Source organism: Acinonyx jubatus, chromosome E1 (assembly GCF_027475565.1).
Source record: "Acinonyx jubatus isolate Ajub_Pintada_27869175 chromosome E1, VMU_Ajub_asm_v1.0, whole genome shotgun sequence".
NCBI classification, from domain to species: Eukaryota; Metazoa; Chordata; class Mammalia; order Carnivora; family Felidae; genus Acinonyx; species Acinonyx jubatus.
Genome location: NC_069397.1, coordinates 35,219,230 through 35,241,386, shown reverse-complemented (window position 1 = coordinate 35,241,386; position 22,157 = coordinate 35,219,230). Strand labels below are relative to the sequence as shown.

The 22,157-nt window shown below is 59.8% G+C and overlaps 1 protein-coding gene across 1 annotated transcript; it reads left to right on the top strand.

The window, feature by feature from the left end:
- Positions 1-979: 979 nt before the first annotated feature.
- Positions 980-20,623, top strand: NGFR (nerve growth factor receptor). Its single transcript, XM_027034033.2, has 6 exons — positions 980-1,188; positions 8,054-8,195; positions 11,610-11,969; positions 15,598-15,850; positions 17,443-17,603; positions 18,260-20,623. The coding sequence occupies exons 1-6, from the start codon at positions 1,114-1,116 to the stop codon at positions 18,559-18,561; spliced, it is 1,293 nt and encodes a 430-aa protein (XP_026889834.2). The 5' UTR covers positions 980-1,113; the 3' UTR covers positions 18,562-20,623.
- The last annotated feature ends 1,534 nt before the right edge of the window (positions 20,624-22,157 follow it).

The window sequence follows — 22,157 nt, the reverse complement described above, 5'->3', positions numbered from 1 at the left end:
GCATTCAGATAAGAAACCGAAGTCCCCGCTGGCAGGCAGCTCATAAGCTAATGGAAACACTCACAGTCTAGTGAGGATACACGTGTGCTTGCATATGGGTGTGCATGTGTGTTCATGAATGTGTGAGCACCCGGCTGGAAGACTGCACCTGCGAGGGCTGGTGTGGTGACTTGCACGGAAGTGTGAGTGTGCAGGTGAGCATGTGTGTTTGCACGTTATGACCACAAGTGCAATGAGTGTGCACCGCGCACGAGTGGGTAGGTGCACATGCATGTGTAGAATGCACAGGTTTACACGAGTGCCGGAGGGTGGTGTGGACACGTGCGTAAGCACGTGTATACGTGAGCTTGAGGGTGTGTGTATTCCTGCGATCTTGTGTGCACACCTGATACCCCCCCCAACCCATCTTTTGCGAATTCAGAAACATCAGGATGGACTCCAACTTGAATGCCCCTGCTGCACGCTGTTGGACTCAGACCACCTTGCTACCCCTCCCCTCCCCTTCCCCTACGCCTTTGCCCGGGGAAGGGGCAGAGGTAGGGATCGGGTGTGGACCAGGAGGTGAAGGGCCGGCCGGGCCTTCCTGCTGAGAACGGCTGGGAAGGGAGCAGAGCCCCGGGGAAAGAAGCCGAAGCTGGAGGCAGAGGAAGACGGGTTAGAGAGTGAACCCGGCGGGGTCTGCAGCCCAGAGGAATGGGAGCCGCGGTGGGGACGCCCCCGTCCCTGAGCCCACAGCATCCGGGAGCGACACGCCGTAGCGCGGACCGGGCACTGGGTACCGGGGCGGAGTCGGGAGAGGTTCTGAGGGCCCGGGCGCGGAAAAGCGGCCGCGGGGCGCGCGGGCGCGCAGCTCCCCGCAAGCCCTCCCTTCTCCTCCTCTCCCCTCCCGGAGGCGGCGGGGCGGGCGGGCGCGGTTCCGGGGGTGGGCGGGCTGGGCGGGGGAGGAGGCGGGGCCGCCGCACTGGCTTCTCCCGGCCCCTCCCGCCCGCAGCCAGAGCGAGCGGAGCCGCGGCCAGCTCTGGGGGGCGGGCGCTGGAGCGCAGCGCCGCGCAGCCCTATCCGTCCGCGGAGCGGACTCAACTGGAAGCCGAGCGCTGCCGCGGGAGGCGGGCGATGGGGGCAGGTGCCGCGGGCCGCGCCATGGACGGGCCGCGCCCGCTGCTGCTGCTGTTGCCGCTGCTCCTGGGGGTGAGTGCTAGCCGGAGGGGAGCCCGCGCCCTCTCCCCGGACGGGAACCCCAATGGGCTCAGGTTCCGCCAAGGGAAAACAGAACAGAGCGAGGGGGTCCCAGATGCTGGGGGTGGATGGCGGGCGGGGAGTTCCGATGCCAGGATCCACGGAGGAGCGTCTAGGGTTCTCAGAGCGCAGAGGCGACCCTGAGACCGAGGATAGAGATGCGCGAGACAGGGGCGCGGGGATGCGGGTCCTCGGGTACCGCGGAGGGTGTGTACGGCAGAGCCGAGAGGGGCTCTCTCGGATGCCTGGGTTCTTCTGAAGAGGACGCTTGGGTGCTGGGATCTCGAGGCGACTTTCCCCCTGAGCATCTTGATCTCTGGAGGGTCGTGGGACGGAAGGAAGAGGAATGGGACGGGGATTGGAGATATGAGGGACAAGCGGGGCTGGGGAGGGGAACCGGAGACGAGGAGATAGAACAATGGGGGAGGAGGTTGGAGGGACTGGAGGCAGAGGGGACCGGGCATCGGACAATGAGGGCCAGGCAGACAATGGGGGGGAGGGGCGTGGGAGGGTGAGCTTCGGGGAGCGGGGGTCGGTTGCAGAGAGAGAAGTGGGTTAGGGAGGGCAGAAAAAGGACGACGGCGAGGGAGATAGATGCAAGCAAATTGAAAGAGGACGGAGAAGGGAGAGCGGACCCTGAAGTGGTCGGGGCCCCGCCTTCTCGCCGAGGGACAGTGAGACCAGCAGACAGCGGAGGGACGGACGTTTCCCGCGCCTGTCGCGTGCTCTTTCTCGCGGCCTCGCCCAGTCTGGGAAATGAGGCTGGGGATCCGAGGCTGGGAAGGGAGCGCCCACTTCGCCGGGGCGAACCCGTTCCCTGGTTCCCCCGCGACCCGCGGGCTCCTCCGACGCGCTGATGTTCGCGGTTTGAAGCAGCGCCTAGGACCGACAGGGATGGAGCAGACACCGCGCGACCCGGTCTGGCCACAGCCAAGTCTCAGGGCGCAGAGCGCTGGGACTCGCAAAGCGGGGAAGGTCCCGGCGGCGCGCAGCCCCGGGTCGCGCTGGCCGAGGTGGCCGGCAGGGGGCGCTGAGATGCGACGGCTGTGCCACCCGCAGCTTCGGGCGCGCCGCGCCCGCATTCCGACCCCGTCAAGTTAAGCAACCCGAGCGCCGCGCCCGCGGTTCGCTGGGCTCCAGCGCCCAAGCGGGTCTGGATACCGCCCGTGCCCCGCCCAGCTTTCGGTGGAAGACGCTGGGCACCGAACCAGACGGAGGCGCTCAGGTGCCTCGGATCCTGCCTCCGCCCAGGACTGCGGGTCCTCTTGAGCATCTAAGTCCGTCCGGTAGTCCCAAGATACTCAGGAGATGTGACCTGTGCGGGCCCCTGAACGGCACCGAAGAGGTGTCATCACTCTCCCTGCCATTTTCATCTCTCATCTGACCACTGCATCCCCAACCCCCATCTTACAGGAAGGGAGACAGAGGCTCTGGGAGTGTAAACGACTTGGCCAAGATCTCACAAGCAAGTTAACTCCCCAGTGCTTGCTAGGCCGTCCCTCACCTGATTCCCAGCTCGGTACCCCCAATACCTCGGAAGGAGGCAGCGCGGCGTCCCAGCTCGTTTCTCCGAGGGGGCGGGCTTGAGGCCATGCCCAGAGTGGGCGGGCGGTGGAATGTGGGGGCCAGGGTGGGCAGAGACCCTCTCCGGGCACTGGCCCCATCCCCGAAGCTCAGCCCGTTGGAGCTGTCAGCACCTGTGGCTTCGCCGGAGATCTGGGAGTGACCGTGGGCATGGTTGCTGACTAACGCGGCGGCTTAGAGAGGCATCTTGACTCGGGGGGTGGGACTGGGGTGGCCAGGAGTGCAGAGCTCAGAGGGGCGAGGGCGTGGGCTCCAGACCAAGGCTGGAGAGAGTCCTCCCCCCACCACCCCAGTAGAGAAGGGGCGAGGAAGGAGGGGAGCTGGGCGCGGAGCGCCTGGGAGCTCGGGAAGGTGGATCCCGCGCAGAACGCGGCCCCCAAGCGCCTGCGGCTCTGGCCTCCGCCTCGCCGCGGGTCTGCTGTCTATGCGCTCGCTCTGCGCGCCGCGGCGGTCCGAGGTTCTTCCTGGGCCGCGGCGAGAGAGGGCTGAAACCAGAGCGCGTCCCGGCGGCTCGGCTGGCCGGCCGCGCCGGTAATGGAGGCACTTTGTCATTCAGACGTCTGTAACCGGAGCCGCCGGGCTGGCTAATGCGCCTAATAGGGATGCAACGAGCGCAGCAAATGAGAGGACAGGGCGGGGGAGGCGGCTCGGGGATGGAAGGGGTCCCCGCTCCCCTGTACCCGCCGGGGTCCATTCACACGCCTAGATTCCGCCCTGGGGGTGGGGGGTGGGGTGGGGAGGTGGGAATAATAAAATCGGGCGAGTGCCTACTATGTGCCACGCACTGCCCTGGGTAATTTCTACTGTGTCATTTAATCCTTATAAGATCCCCGCAGAGTAAATCTAGTTATTCCCCTCATACAGTTGAGGGAGTTGAACCTCCCAGACTTTCAGGCATGAAACCAGGCTCCCCCAGTTCGGAAGGGGTGGCGCCCCTGTTGGAACCCGGGATGCTTGGCTTCGAGTTTATTCTGTCCTCCGTGTGCCATCACCACCCCACTTCCCGCCCCCCCCCCGCCCCCGCCAGCCTTCTAGATCACGGAGGGACACGAGGTCCTTGACCATCACTAGCCCTCAATATTAGATCTATGTCCTATGTCCTTGGCGCCACAAATTTGGAACTGAGCCCCTGCCCCCCACCCATGGTCTCCCCCCCCGCCCCCTCCCGTAGCCTTCATGCAGCATCATCCTCAGTAATTAGCTCTTGTCTCCTACCCTAAATTCAACCTCTCTCTAAAGGAGTGGCACGCATGTGGCAGTGTCTCTCCTGGGTTTGCATCGACCTCAAAAGACCCTCCACGTATTTGAAAACTCTCCAGCCCCCTGGCGGTGGTTAATGGCTCCATTCACCTAAGGACCCCTTTGCGGAGACTGTTGTGAATGGTTAGGGCTCATCCCACTGAAGCAGTCATACAGTTTCAAATTCTTTCACCTATTTAGTGTGTTTTCTAGTTTGTCCAATTAAAAAAAAAAAACGTTTTTAAAAAGTCCGTTCATCTGAGGATGGGTCTACCTTAGTTTTTTGAAAGCCTTGAGATGGCGACAAGATTGCAAAACATTCTCAAAAAATGGGATGAAATCACTCCATTAAGTTGGAAGTGAATGAGTGTAATAGATGTACATTTCAGGCCGATGTACATTTCAGGCCAATGTGGCTATCATTTTGGTAAATTGATCATTTTGGAGCAAGAAGCCTGAATCCTGGTCATCCCTCCTTGCTTCCCGATATTGCCCCACTTTGGACCGAGCAAAGGTGCGACACAGGCCATGAGTCAAGCCACTTGGCAGAACGGCCTCTGTGAGCCTCAGTTTCCCCATCTGTCAGAGAGGAGATGAAGGCAGTCCCTCAAGTCTTTCCCCTTCAGCATCTTGGCTTCTGATGTCACTGTTTGAAGTGGTATTTTCTCTCCCTCAAGGGACTGTGACTTCCCCCAGGGGTCAGTGACCATGTCGCATTGGAAACTCTTAGTTTAGCGCTCAGTAAATAGTTGTTGACTAGCGAATAGTTGTTAATTAGTCAGTTATCTGTAAGGAGAACAACTCCCATCCTCCTTTGGTCCCTGTGCCCTCTTCAGACTCTTCCTGGTGGGTAAGTCTATCTTCGTGCCTATCCCGCCCCCTCCTCTTAGATAGTTTCCTCTCTCTGGGGCTGACTACAACTCTCCCCTCCCACTTGGGCTCAGCAGCTCAGCCTCAGACAAGACACTTCTCTGACGACCAACATCTATCGAACTCCTACTACACACCGGACGGACTCGCATAAATTATTTCCTGTAATTTTCATGGCGACCCTGAGCCGTAAATATTACGAAGCCAGACTTTTAGGTGGGAAAATGGAGGGCTCAGAGAGACTGCGGCTTGCTCCCAGAGTAGCATACTGTTAAGTAGCAGATCTGGGGTGTTTTGAAATAGGACACACAAAACAAGCACAGGAAACGCCTGGGTACTAATTATGTGGCCTGGTGTCCAAATGCAAGACTTGGGAGAAGAGAGAGGATCGCAGGGAGGGCAGGCCTCGAGGAAGAGGGGGCTTGTATGGGATGCGCAACTGCCATCGACAGACCCCCTCAGCGGGCCCAGCTCTCTGCTGACCTCAACCAACTGGAACCCAGCCAAAAGCCACAAAAGCAGCAGGAAAGACCTTGGGGGGGGTGGGGGGTGGGGAAGAGGGATCTTGAAATGTATAAACACCTTCTTCGCTTAATGCCTACAGCAATGTTAGGAGACAGGTATTGTCACCATCACCTAAAGATGAAGAAACTGAGGCCCAGAGACACTTCAGCCTGGCCCAGGTCACCCAGCTCTAAGTGATGAGCCAGGATTCAGAGCAATGGACACCTCTGAGGAGGAAGGCAGTGTAGCTTGCCCCTTTTCCCCGGAGAATGGCCCCCTCCTGGTTCAGATCCTACCTACACTCCCGTTTTATCCCTCCCGACCCAGGCTAGTTACATGCTTTCTACAGATTCAATTAGGTCTGGTAAGTTAGGGCGGTGGGGGAGGGGCTGCTCAGGTCACACTCTGGTAGCAGCGAAATTGACAACTGATATCTTGACAGGAAGGAGGGAGGCAGAAACACTTTAAAAAAAAAAACAAAAGGGCTGACAGAAGAACTCAGACACAAGAGTGTGATAGTTCGGGGTAAAGACACAAGGGCTTCACTGCACGGCAGCCCAGAATAATCACTGGGGTTCAGCACTGAGTCCCTGAGTCCTGGGGAAACTGGGCAGGCATGTTCTGGAGTCAGAAGGGCGCAACCATGATGCTTTGCAACGAAAAGCATTAGAGCGGCAAGTCCTCTAGTTCATATTGTATTTTCATATTCTTAAATTCCATAAACATACGTTTTGAGTCCCTACTATGTACCAGGTGCAGGGGCAACCACAGCGCTGCCCCCGGGTAGCTGACGGTCCGGTAGGGGACTCTGCGGACAAGAGCAGTGACCAGGGAGAACTGTAACAGGGCACCTCCACCTGATCTGAGAGGGGTGGGGGCCACAGGACCACTTCCTTGAAGAAGTGACATTTAATCAGAGCCCTCGAGGATGAAAAGAAATCCAAACAGACCTTTCTGGAATCTCGCTCTCCTCCTGGGGGAAAGCCTGCATCTGGGACACCACCCACTCCCACCCCTCATGGCTTCCGGTCTGTAGAGATGTTCCCAGGTTGGTGTTCCTACCACCTGGGAGGGGATGGTGGCAATACCCAAGGCCCCCCTCCTGTGCTGCCTGCACCCTCCCTGCTGGTCACTTGAGGACCATGAGCCCCCTCCCAGACTGATCCCACCTGTCCATCCCCCTCCATCCCCCAAACCCTAGGGAGACCTCAGAGTACTTTATTTATTTATGTTTGAGAGAGAGCGAGTGGGGTGGGGCCGAGAGAAGGGGAGACAGAGAATTCAGGCACTGTCAGCACCGAGCCCGAGGAAGGACTCGAACTCACGCACCGGGAGATCATGACCTGAGCGGAAATCAAGAGTTGGCCGCTCAGCCGCCCGAGCCACCCAGGCACCCCTAGACCTCAGAATATTTTAAAGGGCTGGAGGGAAAGGGAGTATTCTTGGCTCTGATCTGGCCAGTGTGGAAGCAGAGGGATATCCAAAATGACCTTTAACACTCCCCTCTGGTCCCATGACCCCAGAGCCCATACTTCCTCTTGGCATCAAAGGAGGGCTGCATGGTCTGAGGCCAGGGAAACAGGCTTTGGAGTTTTATTAGACATGAAGAATTTTTTTTTTTTGGTAAGGAATAGAAACATAAAGCAAGCGGCCAGCACTCCCCCCTCCCCCCACCCCAGGGAATCTGGTGCTAAATCGTTCCATCCATGAGCAAAGAGCAAAGATGCCTCCGTGGCAGGAATCTGACTCCCCTTTCCCCCGGTTCCAGCGCTGTTCCCACTGGCTGCGTGGGGGGCAGGGAGAGGGGAGGGCTGGTGGCTGGAAATCAAACCCTGGTGGAGCAGGGTGGCCGGATGGTGAGAGCAGCCCCGTTTTCATCATTGATAACAGGCGTCCCTTTCTCCCTTCTTGGCTCCAGACTCTTGCTAATTGGCCCGTTCTCTGCTCTGGCCCTGAGTGGTCTCTGTTGCCATCCACGAGGAGAGGCAGACTCAGAGAGGGAAGGCAGAGATGGTCAGAACTCCAGTGCAGAGTCAGGATTCGAACCCAAGACCCTACCCCCTCTGCCTTCTGTTCTTGGGTACAGACACCTCCCATCTAATATTCAGGATGTGGAAAGGTAGAATTAAGGCCCTGGAGCAGGGCCCTGCTAGCCTTTGTTAGAAAAGGGCTCCCCTCTGGGTAGATGGGGTGCAGGTGCACAGCTTTAGCAAGTGGCATGTGGGCTAGAATTTAGCTTCCAGTTGCCCCGTTGGCTGGGAGCCCTGTGCCAGCTGCAATCTGTACCTGCCCAAAGGCCCGCTGCTGGGTCTCAGGCCGCCTTCCCCAGGTGGCGCATCCTTGGGATTCCAGAAGCTGCCGTAACCCCAAGATGAACTCTGCACAAAGTCAGCCTCCGGGGCTCTGACCTCACACCCCCAGCAGCCGGCAGGGGCGCACTGTCCCCCCCACCGCCTTGCTTCCCCGCCAGCTTTGATGTGCCTGATGCCTCCGTGGTGAGCTCATCCCCAGCCCAGGTGGTTCCAATAGAAGGCTCTAGGAGGGGGGGTGTTGGATCCCCCGGAAGACCCCCTCTCTCCCTTCTCTTGCCAGTCTGACCTTCTGATCTCCCCCCACCCAGGTGTCCCTTGGAGGTGCCAAGGAGGCATGTCCCACGGGCCTGTTCACCCACAGCGGCGAGTGCTGTAAAGCCTGCAACCTGGGAGAGGGCGTAGCCCAGCCTTGCGGAGCCAACCAGACCGTGTGTGAGCCCTGCCTGGACAGTGAGTACAGGGTGGGGGTGGGGGGAGGGGCGGAAGGGCACATCGGCCGGGAGGAACGGAGGAACATGCCCGCTAGAAGCCTTATGCGCGTTCTGCCTCCAGGCAGGGTCTCCGGCCCACCTCCGTGTGGTCTGACCCCATAGAGGAAGCCAGGGGGGAAGCAGAGAAGGGATGCGGGGAAGTATGTGGAGGACCTGATGAGGGATCCCCAGGGGGTGCCCCTTCCCAGCCCCCAGGCAGAGAGGCCTGGTAGAAGAATGTGGCCAGGTGGGAGGAGTAGCTGATGCTAAGACCAGCTAAAAATATCATCCGCACTGCAAAATCAATGGCTGCCACTTACCCTCACCGGGTTTGGGGGGAGTGGGGGAGGATCACATCCTGGCTGCCCTGGAAACTGACCTTGGGGGATCCTGGGAAGGTGTGGCTACCCTTCCCCCCCAGGCCAACTGTTCTCCAGCTCTGACCAAGGAAGCAGAGCTTTCCAGAGGGGGCGGGAATGGGGGCTGAATCAATGTCAGGATGTCCTCCTCGCTGTGGGCTGGTGTCAGAGGGGAGAGGGCTGCTGTGGCCTGTCCTACCTGGGGCTTCCTTGGGGAGAGGGGAGAACCCCATTTTCCAGGGCTGCTGGATAGGGGATGCAGAAGGATGGCAGGTCTGGGGTCTGAATTCTGGGTGCTTTTGACCCAGGAGTCTCTGTCCCTGCGGGATGCCCCCGGCCTCAGTTGCTGCCTTCAGGCCATGGGCTCAGTGCTCTCTCCCTGCCCAGAAACCTTTCCTCTCTGCCTAGATTCACATCCTGCCTTCTACCTGGCACTCACTGCCCGCCTGGAGGGCCGGTGGGAACCATCCTAGATTAGGCTTTTAAAAAAAAGTGTATTTATTTTGAGAGAGAGAGCGAGCGAGCGAGCAGAGGAAGGCAGAGAGAGGGAGAGAGAGTCCCAACAGGCTCTGCACTGTCAGCGTGGAGTCCAACAACGGGGCTCGGTCTCACGAACTGTGAGACCATGACCTGAGCCGAAATCCAGAGTTGGCTTAACCAACTGAGCCACCGAGGTGCCCTCAGATTATTCTTCAATCGTGATGGAAACAAGAGTATAGGAACCGGGAACCCTGAACCCACCCGCCTAGTCTGACCTCTGGATGCCTCTCCACCACCACCATGCAGGTGCACACACACACACACACACACACACGCACGCAGCCGATCGGCAACACCAACTCCTTGGTGTCCCAGAATACAGTTTTCCTCTCTCTGTGCCTGTGGATCCTGTAATTCTATCCTGCAGCAGAGAGATGCCTGGACCTCAGGTGGAGAGGCTACACACGCTGTAATGCCTTTTGCCACCTTGCCTTCTGGCCACTGGCCCTGGCCTAACGGGGTTTCCATCCCAGGGTGGGGGTTGGCCAACCATTGGTTACCTGGAACCTCCCGAGTTTGCCTCTCTCGTTTCCTAGACCCCTGCCTAGTGCCTCTCCTCCCTGGACCCTAAGTCTCCCAGGATGGGACCCTACCCCCTTCTGTCAGAGCAGGAGGTAGGGGAGAGGAGCCTGGGAGAGAGGGAGGCTCTGGCATCTGCAGGGAAGGGGAGACAGGAGCAGAGCCCAGCCAGGAGGTGGTGGCAGGAGGAGTCCCTCCCGCACGTCTGCTTCCTCTGTTCCCCTCCCCCCCCCTCCCCCACCGCTCCAGCTGTGTTAACAGGCCGCCTTTATAAGCTCACTTTATGGGATGGAGACCCCAGCGGACTTTCCCTCTGTCCTCAAAACGTTTCCACAAGGAAACCCATTAAGCGCCCGCCTTCATTCTGTGCCAAAAAAGGCCACATTTTCCCCACCCCTTAAAACCCCCTCCCAGGAGTTTTCTACTACTCATTTTCTGTATTTTCCCATGGGCAGGGCCCCCCTTCCCCTCCCCCCTCCAGTGTGATTGAAACCCACGCCCCCTGCCACATGCCAACCAGACAGGATCCTTCTGTTTGCATAAACTGGACATCCTGCTTGACTGTGTATGTTTGGAAGTCCCTTCTGCTGACTATATCCTTGCTACTGAAGTTCACGGGGCTTACCACTGCCCACCCCAGGGGGCCCAACCTTTGTAGGGTCCCTGCTGTGTGGCTAGTGCTTTATGGTAGAATTTCATGTATTCCTCACCACAACCCTGTGAGCGGAGATATTATTCTCCATTTGACAGAGAAAGAAAAAAGCTCAGAGAGGTTAAGTAAAACACCCGGAGTCACACAGCTAATAAGTGACAGACGCAGGTTTTGGGTCCAGGTCTGCCTGATCCCCGGGAAGAGAAACACAGGAGTTCCTCTGCCAGAACAGACTTGACACTGGTCTCCTTTCAGGCTTGTCTTGTCTTCTGTGTTGTCTTCCCCCCTCAGTTTCTCTCCCTTTCATTCGGCTCTGCTTTTCTTTCTGTGCTTCTGCCAAAGATCGTGACCCTGTGCTCCATCTGGACTCTGGATTCCTTTAGACAAGGTTAAGCTCAGAATTGCAGGCCTCGATTTCCCTCCCCCAGTGGGGAAACCCTAGTTTACTTCCGCCTCCACATTCTGAACACCCCCTCCTTCCCTGGTTCGCGGTTCCTAAATTCTACTCTTTCTGCCCTTGAAGCCAGGATGAATCCTCTTGGATTCGGACTGGCACAGAGTTCTGCACCTGGGCGAGCAGGGGTGAAGGATCTGTGCCTTCCCCGCTCCTCGCACACGGAGGAGAGGACCCTGGCATCCCCTGGCGTCCCTCTCCTTATTAGATCAGAGCTCACATCCATTACGAGAGGACTCTACGGGCAAGTCCTTCTTGCTGTCTAGCGTCAATCCCTCCTATTATTGCCTTGTCAGGGAGACCATCCCCACCCTCAAGAGCCCAGCCCTTATGCAGCGTGGGGTAGCGCCACGGGTGGACATTCTGCAGTCTCACCCTAGTCAGGTCACACCTGGGCCCCCCACCTGCGCACAAAGGAATGGAAGGGCAGCGGGGGCGGGAGGCTCCCTAAGCGGAGGCCCGCCCGTGCCTGGGTTGGGTTCGCAGGCCAGCTCTGGCCCGCGGGGAGGGCTGGATGGGAACCACGCTCAGATTATTCCTTAATCATGCTGGGAACAAGGGTACTGGGCCGGGAACTCTCTAAGAGAATTTAACAAGAAATTTACCGGCTCCAGGCGGGTTACCCCGCCTAGCCTCGGGGGTCCGTGCTTCCGGCCCTGGGGCACTGGGCTGGGGGGTGGGGAGGGGCCCTTCCCAGGAGGCCTGGGACCCCTGAGAAGGAGGGTGGGGCTCAGGGAGGGGCCCCTGCGGGAGGATACGGGAGGGAGGGAGCGCCTCCAGCCCCCACGTCCCGGACTCCCGGAGGGCAGGTGCCGAACTTCCGTGCCCACCCCCAGCCCGCCCCCACCCTGCCCTTCCATCTGCCCTCAGGCGTGACCTTCTCGGACGTGGTGAGCGCCACGGAGCCGTGCAAGCCGTGCACCGAGTGCGTGGGCCTGCAGAGCATGTCGGCGCCGTGCGTGGAGGCCGACGACGCCGTGTGTCGCTGCGCCTACGGCTACTACCAGGATGAGACGACGGGCCGCTGCGAGGCGTGCCGCGTGTGCGAGGCGGGCTCCGGCCTGGTGTTCTCGTGCCAGGACCGGCAAAACACCGTGTGCGAGGAGTGTCCCGACGGCACGTACTCGGACGAGGCCAACCACGTGGACCCGTGCCTGCCCTGCACCGTGTGCGAGGACACCGAGCGCCAGCTGCGCGAGTGCACGCGCTGGGCCGACGCCGAGTGCGAGGGTGAGCGCGCCGCGGGCAAGGGCGCCCCCTGGGGGTCGAGACGGGCCGGGCCTGCTGGGTGGCCTTGAGCCCGCCGCCACCCTCCCTGAAACCCCCAGGCCCAAAGGACCCCCTCCCACTATTTCCTTCCTTGGGCTGAGTGCTTAGAAAACCCTCGTCTGGCCCCCAGGCCGCAGCTACTACCCTGGAACTCAGTTCCCGCGGCTTATTCATCTGTGGGACTGGATGGGCAACAGACAAGCAACTCAAAGGTGGCCTGAGGGTCAGAGCCCAGTGCGGGACATGTTTGGTCCTTGAGCAGCCTCTCTGGCCTGGACGAGGGGCTTGAGGACCCTCAGGAGTTGGGGCCCTTTGGCTCTGAGGCCTGGTCTCAGTCCAGAGTGGTTTATAGCCTTGGGGAATGGAATCTTCGCTGTCGCTCTTGGAGTGACGGTTGGGAGGTCACCCTTGTCTCTGGACCTCAGTTTCCTCATTGGTCATACAGCTTCCAGGGATGCTGTGGGTTAGGGAAGGTGGCTGGCCCTCTTTAACTTGCGGTATCTGGGGGAGGGGTCAACAGTCATTGTTACCGTTAGCCGAGGAGGACATCGGACTCAGGGGACACTAAGGAGGTGGTGGGGGCAGAGGAAGCAGGCCTGGGGCTCAGGAGCCCAGGGATAAGACAGAGCACTCCTGGAGAGCTGTGGGTCTCCAGGGTGGCTGGGAACTGGGTGCACCCACCTTAGTCAGGCATGGCGCCCCATGGAGATGAGACAGTTCCCCGGATGGGAGGAGGAAGCGCTGTGGCAGCCAGGGCAGACCCATTTTGGTTTCTGGTTGGTGACATCCATCTCCGGGGAGAGGTTGTCAGTGCCTTTCCTTTCCGTCCATCGCCCTGTGGCTGGGTACCTCGTTAGCTACTTGCCTTTGGCTGCTCTCCCCTGAACAGCCTCCTTTGGGGAACCCCAGGTCTCACGGGGGAGAGACAGCCTTTGCCCCATTCCGATGGGACAGATAGGGTCCCAGGATTTAGTTTCCAGAAAGCCCCCCCCCCCCCATTCTGGGGGAGGCAGCACAGCCCCTGCCTTCAGTCAGCCCCCAGTCATTTGTGGGGGGGGGATAGATTCCCCTGCTCATGGGGAGCACGCCTGCCTTCCACATCCTGTCATCCCTGGCTCGGGGAGCACACGGTGGGGAGGGTGGTTAAACATGGGCTGAGGCCAGGTATGTGTGTGAAGCTTCACGCACTGGGGTTGGGAGGGGGTGTTGGGGGGGGAGGAGTGGGGCGCAGAGCAGAGTGATTCCGGTGGCGATTGCCCTCGGCTAGGAGACAGGCAAGTGGCGTCAGGCACAGGGCAGAGCAGGGAGGGGGTTCCAGCAGCGGGCAGCAGGCAGGCGGGCAGCACGATTCAGGGGCAAGTCTGGACCAGCCAGTGGGGGGACTTAGTCAGGGGTGCGGTGACAGCAAAGAGAGGTGGTGGCTGTGGGAGGGGTAGGCTCTCCCTTCCCAGGCGTTCACGCATTCCTCCCAGATACCACCCTACTTTCCCAGCCAGCCTGAAGGAAGAGGGTGCCCCTGAGGGCTGTGTTTATCCCTGCCCCTCTTCCCTTCTCTGAGTTTCCGAAGGGTTAAGTGTCAGCTTGGAACAGAAGGAACATTTCAGGAAATGGAATCGGATTGTGGTTTGGTCACCACCCCCCCCCCCCCCCCCAGTGCATTGTACTTTCTTGCATATACATTTCAGGTGTCAACATGGTGACTCACTCAGCCTTGGGGCAGAAGGACACCCCCCCCTTCACCCCCTTGTTCCAGTGAAATTTGGATTTAGGAGTAACCTGCTCCCTCTTTCCACCCCCAAGTCTGACAGCTCCCATTCCGGAAATGGCTGTCAGGACTTGCCAGGGGCTTAGCGGGTTGGAATGCTGGTGGACATGGCCACATCTGGATTTCATCCTGCTGTCCTCCCCCCACCCCCGCTAGAGGGGATCAGAGAGATGAGGAGAAAGTGCCCTGGACAGCCCTGTCTTAGCCCGGTCTGTCCCCTTAATGCCACTATCAACCGGTCCCATTTGAGATTTCTCGAATCTCTGTGATGGCCTGATTCACCAACACCCCCCCCCCCCACCCCTTCCACCCCCGCCAAAACCTTCAGCCTCTGGAGTGGGGTCGGTCCTAGCCAAGTGGTATCTCAGCCTCAGGGTTCAGGCTGCCCCGCCAGTTTGCCCAGTCTCGCAGGGCAAGAGAAGACCCTCCCCAGTCCCAACACCCTGTCTGGAGCTGCCAAAGGACAGGGCCGTGTCTCTTCCACTTCCCACCCTCCCCCCTCCCCGGACCGAGCTAGGGGAGAGGGACGATGGGGCAACAGATGGCAACCCCCTCCCTAATGCCAGCCAGATGGATTCCAGATTCACATCTGGGGGCCTTACCCCTCAGAAGGTGCTGAAAATGGGGGCCTTTGAACCATCCACATCTTGAGCCAAAGAGGCCCAAGGGACCAATGGGCAGCCTCAGCTCCGACTTGGGTGGGCAAACTGGGGGTTGGGGGGGGGGGCAGAACCAGGGAGCAAAGTGCCTCTCCTTCACCCCACTGGCATGTTCCGTCTGGTTTCCCTCCGTGCCCCAGGCGTAGGAAGCGAGGACGGATAGGGTAGGCAACTCTGCCCAGACAGGTACCCCCCGGGCACTCTGGAGCCCACAGCCCCTGGTCCTGGCCCTGGCTGGGTGGCAGAATGGAAAATCCCACCCACTAGTGCCCGGAGGTGCCAAGTCCCCTGTCAGGGAGGCTGGCAGTGCCCTGCTGGCATGTTCGGGCCAGGTGGGGGGCAAGCCCCCCCCCCCCCCCCCGGCAGCGGGCAGTATCTTCTTTGTAGATCTTTTCTCCACCAACAGTCTGCTTCTGCCCAGGGAAGGGGTGGGCTACCCAACACCATCTTCTCTGGGTGGCGAGATCAGAAGGTTTGGTTTGGGGGCCGCACAGGGCAGGAAACGGAGGCTAGCCACTAGGCGGTTTAAGGACTGGCTGGAGGGGAGCAAGCCAGCTGGGCACCCCCTCCCCTGCCCAAGCTGAGAGCTAGGACATCAGACACCGGGAGGGAGGCTGAGTGCCAGCTCCTGGGGAGGTGGTTTGCAGGGAGGTATCTCTCTGTCCAGGCCTGGGTGTCTTCATCCTTCCCAAGGACCGGGATGACTGGGGCACTGGGACCAACTGGGACCGGAGACGTTCCAACATTTCCCCAGCGGGCTTCCCGCTAGAAGCTTCCTGGCGCTCACTCTCTTTTCTTTGTGTGTTTACTTCCCTGCCAGGCTTTTGGGTACCCAGGGCAGGCAAAATAGATTCCTAGGATGGCGGCTACAGCTCAGATGGATGGGCGCCTAGAGACCATCTCTCTTAATATCCCCCTTCTAGAGATGGGGGAATTGAGGTCCTGAGCGGTGTGTGCAGAGTCCCATAGTAAGTCAGTGACAGAGCTGAAGGGGACCCCGGTCCGTCTTTTCCACCGTCATGACTCATATGCACGATGTCAGCTCTCACCCCTGTGTGCAGCTGGGCACCCTAGCACCTGGAGCCCGGCCAGGGCTGGGGAAGAAGTGGAGGGGAGGGGTGTGGGTGGGGGGACGGGCCCTCACTCCTGTAGTTCCTTCTCCCAGAGATCCCTGGCCGTTGGATTACTCGGTCTACACCTTCGGAGGGCTCGGACAGCACCTCCCCCAGCACGGAGGAGCCAGAGGTACCTCCAGAGCAAGACCTCATAGGCAGCACGGTGGCAGATGTGGTGACCACAGTGATGGGCAGCTCTCAGCCCGTAGTGACCCGAGGCACCGCCGACAACCTCATCCCTGTCTATTGTTCCATCCTGGCCGCTGTGGTTGTGGGCCTGGTGGCCTACATTGCCTTCAAGAGGTGAGAGAGGGGATGGGGGACAAAGAGCCGGGTCTTTGCTCTCAAGTAGGGCTTAACTGTGACCTTGACCTGAAAATTCATCCCCTTTTTATTTTTTTTATTTTAAAAAAAATTTTTTTTAATGTCTATTTATTTTTGAGAGAGACAGACAGAATGCGAATGGGTTGGGACAGAGAGAGAGGGAGACGAATCTGAAACAGGCTCCAGGCTCTGAGCTGTCAGCACAGAGCCCGACGTGGGGCTCGAACTCACGGACCGCGAGATCATGACCTGAGCCGAAGTCGGCCACTTAACTGACTGAGCCACCCAGGCGCCCCTTCATCCCCTTTTTAAACTCAACCCCAAACCATGGTCATCGTCACCAGCAGCTGCCCCATGCCAGGGTGTGGCAGGTCAGCAGGACGCAGGCAGGGGACGGTCTCTGACCTGTTCTGCCACCAGCCCCACCCCCCTTCTCATGCTGCTCCCCTCCCTGACTCCCCAGGCCCCCGCTGCACACAGAGTTTTCTTCACCAGCCACCTGTGCCTCATCCCTCAAACCCTATTTACCCACAGTCACCTGTGTGTGCCTGTGTCTCTTCCTTCCCATGGCACACCTGGGAAGTTGTGGCACCCACACCCAGAAATTCAGGATGTGCAAGCACTTCTGGAAAGTGCTTGAAAGGTTTAAGTGCATTTTCCATTCGTGGAAAAAAAAAAAATCATCCAAGGAATACATGCTTGTTTGGGTAAATGCAATACAAGGCCAAGGTCTTGTAAAGGAAAAAAGTAAAAGCCTTCTTTTATCTCCTCAAGTCCCACCTCTCTTCTCATTGGAATCTGTTTGGAATGGATCCTTTCCAACCGTTTTGTGTGCCTTTGTAAACACACGTACGGGAAACTTTTTATAGTTATGTGTAAACACACAGAGGGTTTTTTGGGTTTTTTTTTGTTTTGTTTTTTTTAGGGATCAGCGGGATCACACTATACATGCACCACAACTTACGGTTTCACTTAATCTCCCTTGGGAGAGCTTTTCGCGGGACATAGGGATCATCTGATTGCTTGTAACCACTCATTCAGTGTATGCGTGGATCATAATTTAGTGGAACAGTCTTCTATTGATCCACCATCCATTCCATGAACGTTCTTTAAATTTTTTTTAACGTTTATTTGTTTTTGAGAGAGAGAGAGAGACACAGAGACAGAGCGCAAGTGGGGGAGGGGCAGAGGGAGAGGGAGACACAGAATCCGAAGCAGGCTCCAGGCTCCGAGCTGCCAGCCCAGAGCCTGAGGCAGGGCTCGAAGCCACGAACCGCGAGCCCATGACCTGAGCTGAAGTCGGACGCTCGACCGACTGAGCCGCCCAGGTGCCCCTCCATGAATGTGCATTGGACGTTGGCGCTTTCAGTGCGAGGCCGGTGGGGGCGGGGAGGTTGGGGGTGGGGGGCGAACATCGAGAGAAAGGAGAACCTTAGGTACCATGGTGGGGGGGGGGTTGTAGCTGGGTACCTACCGTGGCCCCGGCCCCACGCATCAGAGCACAGATCCCTTAGCCGCCCGGCCAGTGTGGCCCCTCACCTGCTGACACTGGGCCCGTCCTCTGGCTCCAGGTGGAACAGCTGCAAACAGGACAAGCAAGGCGCCAACAGCCGGCCCGTGAACCAGACGCCCCCGCCCGAGGGAGAAAAGCTCCACAGTGACAGTGGCATCTCTGTGGACAGCCAGAGCCTGCATGACCAGCAGTCCCACACGCAGACGGCCGCCAGCCAGGGTGAGCAGTGAGGCTGGGCGGGGTGAGGCCGGGAGGAAGGTTAGACCGCAGGAAGGACCGCCCGAGGGGCCGGTTCCCAGGGAGCAGGGCCTCTGCAGAGGACAGGAGACGCGGGTAAGAGAGGTCTTTCCAGCGGAGAGATGTGGGAGATGGGAGCTTTGACAGACTGGAGCATCCAGACTCATCAAGCTAATTGTCCCTCCTAGGGCTAATTACTCCCCAAAGTGGCTGCAATTAGCCTCCTGCTCCGGACTTCTGGGGAACACGTAGTTAATTATGGACCCTAATTAGTGGCCCAGAGCCCAGCTCCAAGATATTTGCTGCAGTTGAGTCTGGGGCTAAGCCCTGTCCCGGCTCATCGTCGAGGGGCAGGGACGGGGTTACACGGTGGGGTTGGTGCCAAAGCTGTGGGGCGACAGGGGATGTGAGTCCGCACCCCTGGGCCCCTCCGCAGCCCTGCCCCACCCCCCTCCATCCAGGACCTCATCTTGGACTCCTCTGCCTCTAGGCCCTTGGGGCTTCCCTACATTGGGAGGAGAAATGCCTCAGCCCTTCTTGGGTCTTACTCCAGGCCCCCCATGCCCACTGGGGAAAAGGGGGTCTGGAGGGTAGCCCCTAACTCCCCCACCCCCACCCCCACCCCGGGTTCTTGGCAGCCCTCAAGGGGGACGGAGGTCTCTACAGCAGCCTGCCGTCAGCCAAGCGGGAGGAGGTAGAGAAACTGCTCAACGGCTCTGCGGGGGACACGTGGCGGCACCTGGCGGGCGAGCTGGGCTACCAGCCTGAGCACATAGACTCCTTCACCCGCGAGGCCTGCCCAGCCCGGGCCCTGCTCGCCAGCTGGGCCGCCCAGGACAGCGCGACGCTCGACGCCCTCCTGGCTGCCCTGCGCCGCATCCAGCGGGCCGACATCGTCGAGAGCCTGTGCAGCGAGTCCACGGCCACGTCCCCGGTGTGAGCCGACCCGGAGCCCCCCCGCCCTGCCCCCACATTCCGACGACTGATGCTCCAGCCAACCCCCACGGGCCAGCGTCAGAGCTGAGCTCCTCTGGGCAGGGCCTCGGAGCCCGGACCCCTCCACCACAGCCCTGTCCTTGCTCCCGTGGGGCCCCCCTCGCTTCTGCTCACTCTCTCCAGTGCCAGAAGTGCCCCTGCTGCCTCTCCCGCCCTGGCCCTGCTCGTCACCTCTCAAACCTTCTGCTCCCTTCTTCTCCTGGCGCTTCTAGAGGTGGGCCAGCTCCCCCCCCCCCCCCGCCCCGCCGCCCCCGACCTCGACCTCAGCAGGTGTCGGGCCTGGGGGGCTGACACCAAGGACGGTGTTGGGGGTGACGACAAAGCCCCAGAGACTCAAAGGGAGAGACTGAGGAACCAGAGCCGTGGGCTCAACACTGTGAACTTGGGGAATGAGGGACCATCATTGTGGCCCACATCCTCCCTCAGCCCCCTCACTCCCCTCTCTGGCCCAAGACGAAGATGGTCAGAGGCTTGTTAGAGCTGGAAGGGGGGTTTTGAAATCTGGTCCGCCCCACCCCTTGTTTTTTATACAGGACAGTCGGGCCCAGAGAGGGAGTGGCTTGTCCAAAGCGCCCCAGCAATGGAGAGGCCAAATGTGGGCTGCCCCCCCCCCCACCCCACTCTCTGAATTAGGGGGTGTGGCCCTCAGGTTTACGTGAGCCTGAGAGCCGGGGGCAGGCGACCCTCTGGGAAATGTCTCAAAGCCAAATCCAGCCTGCCCTCCGCCATCTCCAGGCCCGTCCAACCCCCGTGGAGATGGGATGCTGTGCCCAAGGCCTGGCCCGTTGATCCGTCTCGATCGGTGATGGATTTGATTGAGCGTGCTTTGGGGTTTGTGCTTCCCTTTGCTGATCCCCCGCTCAGGCATGTCCGTGTGGCACCCGTGGTGCGGCCCAGCCTGCCGGGTGCCCTCCATGCGGGCACAGACCAAAGCCAACGGAGGCAGTGTCTTCTAGAGCCGGGCCCGGGGGCCAGGGACTAAGGACCCCCCACCTGCAACAAACAGATACAGAGACACAGAGAGGATGAGAAGTCCCGCTTTTCTCCACAAGTTCTTTCCCTTGGGCCGGGGCCGGCTCCTGCCCAGGGCAGCTGCCAGAGAAGCACGGGGAGGGGGGATTTGGGAGTCAGCTTGCTCCGTTCCCTCGCCCCTGGTCTGGCGGGCCAAAGACGGCTGAGGCCCGAGCTGGCGTCTGCCTTCCGAGGGCCTGCACGCGGAGGAATGCACCCCCATCCTCCCCTTTCCTGCAAGTGTGGGTTTGGCTGGGCTCCGAAGGTTGCAGTGGAGAAGAGTGGCCCCGGGTGGGAATGCAGCAAGAAGGAACAGAGGTCGCCTGCGGCCCCGCACAGGGCCTCTCCCGAGTTCAAAGGACCCCGCAAAGGACTGTTTGTTCCCTAGCTTGGTGCCAGAAAGGGGCCATGAGGTCTCCTGAGGTCCCTCCTGGCCTGTTCTGTTTTGCTTGATGTTGGAATGAGTGTGGCGCCCCCTCTATTTAGCATGAACGAGCCCCCACCACCCATCCCCGAGCCCCAGGCAGGCTGTGCGCTGACAGGCACCCCTCTGCTGCCCAGGGTTCTCCCGACTCCGTGTAAGGGACTGGGGGCATTGTAAGTAGATGGCATTTCTCCGACCTCAACCTGATGGGAGGAGGAAACTCCCCTGCTGGCCCCTCACCTGTGCACCTGGAGAGCGGGACAGAATCTGAGTGTATTTATTTTCTTCCCCAGCAGCTGGGGAGGGGGTTGGGGTACCGCAAGTATGTTTTAGCATGTGTTTGGTTCTGGGGCCCCTCCTGCCTCCCTTTGGGCTGAGATGAAACCCTTTTGCCCTTCTCCGCCCCCCCCCCCCCCGCCAACCTCCGCCACCAGCTGGGGGCTGTGAGCTCCAGACTCCCTGTCCTGTCCCCCTTGCATCCTGTGTAATCATTTCTTGGGCCTTCCTAAACCTACACATAAAACATAAATGATGAGCATTAAATAGCAAAGAAAGAAAAACCGCGCCAAGAGATTTTTCTGGAAACGCACGTGATCTGAGCCAGTGGGGGCTGCATGTGCGGCGGGGACCCGGGTATCCTTTCTCATTGCGTGAGCTCCTGTCCTATTGTTCCCGCCAACCCCCCCCCCCCCCGAAACGGGGAGTTTTCGCAGAAATCAAGCAAATTCACATGGGTAGCCACGGAGTAAATTTAAGTGGGACAGGGAAGGAGTGGGGGCCCTTTGCCCCCAGGTTTGGGAGAGGAAAAGTGAAAACAGCCACGCAGGAAGCTCGACCGCTGTGAACTTGACCAGATGTCAGAAGTGAAAGTGACCACAAGGGAGCCAGAGGCTTGCGGGGAGTGGGGGGGGGGAGCGGGCGAGGTCACCACCCCGCAGCTCCCAGCCACCCACGTGGCCTGGGAGACACACACTCACACCCACACACATGCACATACACAGGGTCTGGCTCCAGATGGCCTGGCAGGAGCTGGGACTGTTTGGCCTGCAGTTAGGCAGACCCCTCCCTTGGCAGCTCTCCGGGGCAGGTCCTAACCTCGGCTCCTGGCAGCCTGGCTCCGAGCTGTGCCTGGCCCAGGAGCTGCAGGGCCTGCGCTCCTCGCCGAGGCTGGCCCGGGAGCAGGTCAGAGCTGCTTGGCCTCTGCTGGTCACTTGGCCAGGTCTTCCGGCGGGGCTGGCTTGTGGTTGCTGGGGAGGGCCACGGGAGGCTTGCTGTTCCCAGAAAGGACAGCAAACAAGCCTTCCTGGTCTCGAGATCCTGGCTGGGGCAGCCGAGTAGAGGGGTGGTGGGGGGAGGCCGTCTTCCATTCCCACCCCCAGCCTGTGAGGACCGTGGGGAGGGCATGTGGAAAGGGGTGGCTCGGAGTAGGTAAGAGGGATGGTCCCGGTGCTTGGATAACCCCCAGGGTGATGGGGGAGACCGTCGCTGTCTCAAGGGAGCCTCTTCTCGTCTGCTGGAGAGAACACAGTCCAGGACTTTGGGTGCCTCTAATCTGATGAGGGAGGCACAATTCCTGTCCTAACAGAGCCCCATTCTGACAGCGGCGGGGCGGGGGGGGGGGGGATGCTTCTAATTTGGTGGGGGGAGAGCCAGATGCTGCCCGCGGGAACAAGGGAGACGGCAGACAGGCCTTGCGTGATGTGCAGAGCCGTGAGTGGGGGCGCCCCAGCCCAGACCCACCCCTACTGGGGGTTAGGGAAGACTTGCCAGAAAAGGGACATTGAAGCGACCTTGCGTGGAGTCAACAAGCTGGGGGCGGAGAGTATTCCTGGCAGAGGGACGCAGCTCAGCCAAGGCCCAGAGCACATAGGATTGGGGAGTGGGGAGGAAGCTGGCCTAGGCTCCCTGGGTATAGGAGCAGGGAGCCTTACAGACGTCATACCAGACATTTGCACCCTCTCCCTCAGCAATTGTGAAGAAACCCTCTCTGCCCTCTGCCCAATCTCCATCCCTCCTTCTCTAATCCCCCCCGCAAGGGTAAAAATGCTTCATCAGCTTCCCATTTTTAATGTCGCCCTCAGAGGGCTGTGTGAGGCCTCTGCCGA

Bases quoted from the DNA above. Each gene is read 5' to 3' on its own strand.
- NGFR (XM_027034033.2), top strand. From the start codon at position 1,114: ATGGGGGCAGGTGCCGCGGGCCGCGCCATGGACGGGCCGCGCCCGCTG. The intron at 8,196-11,609 runs GTGAGTACAGGG...ATCTGCCCTCAG, and splicing joins GTGTGAGCCCTGCCTGGACA to GCGTGACCTTCTCGGACGTG. The intron at 11,970-15,597 runs GTGAGCGCGCCG...TCCTTCTCCCAG, and splicing joins GGCCGACGCCGAGTGCGAGG to AGATCCCTGGCCGTTGGATT.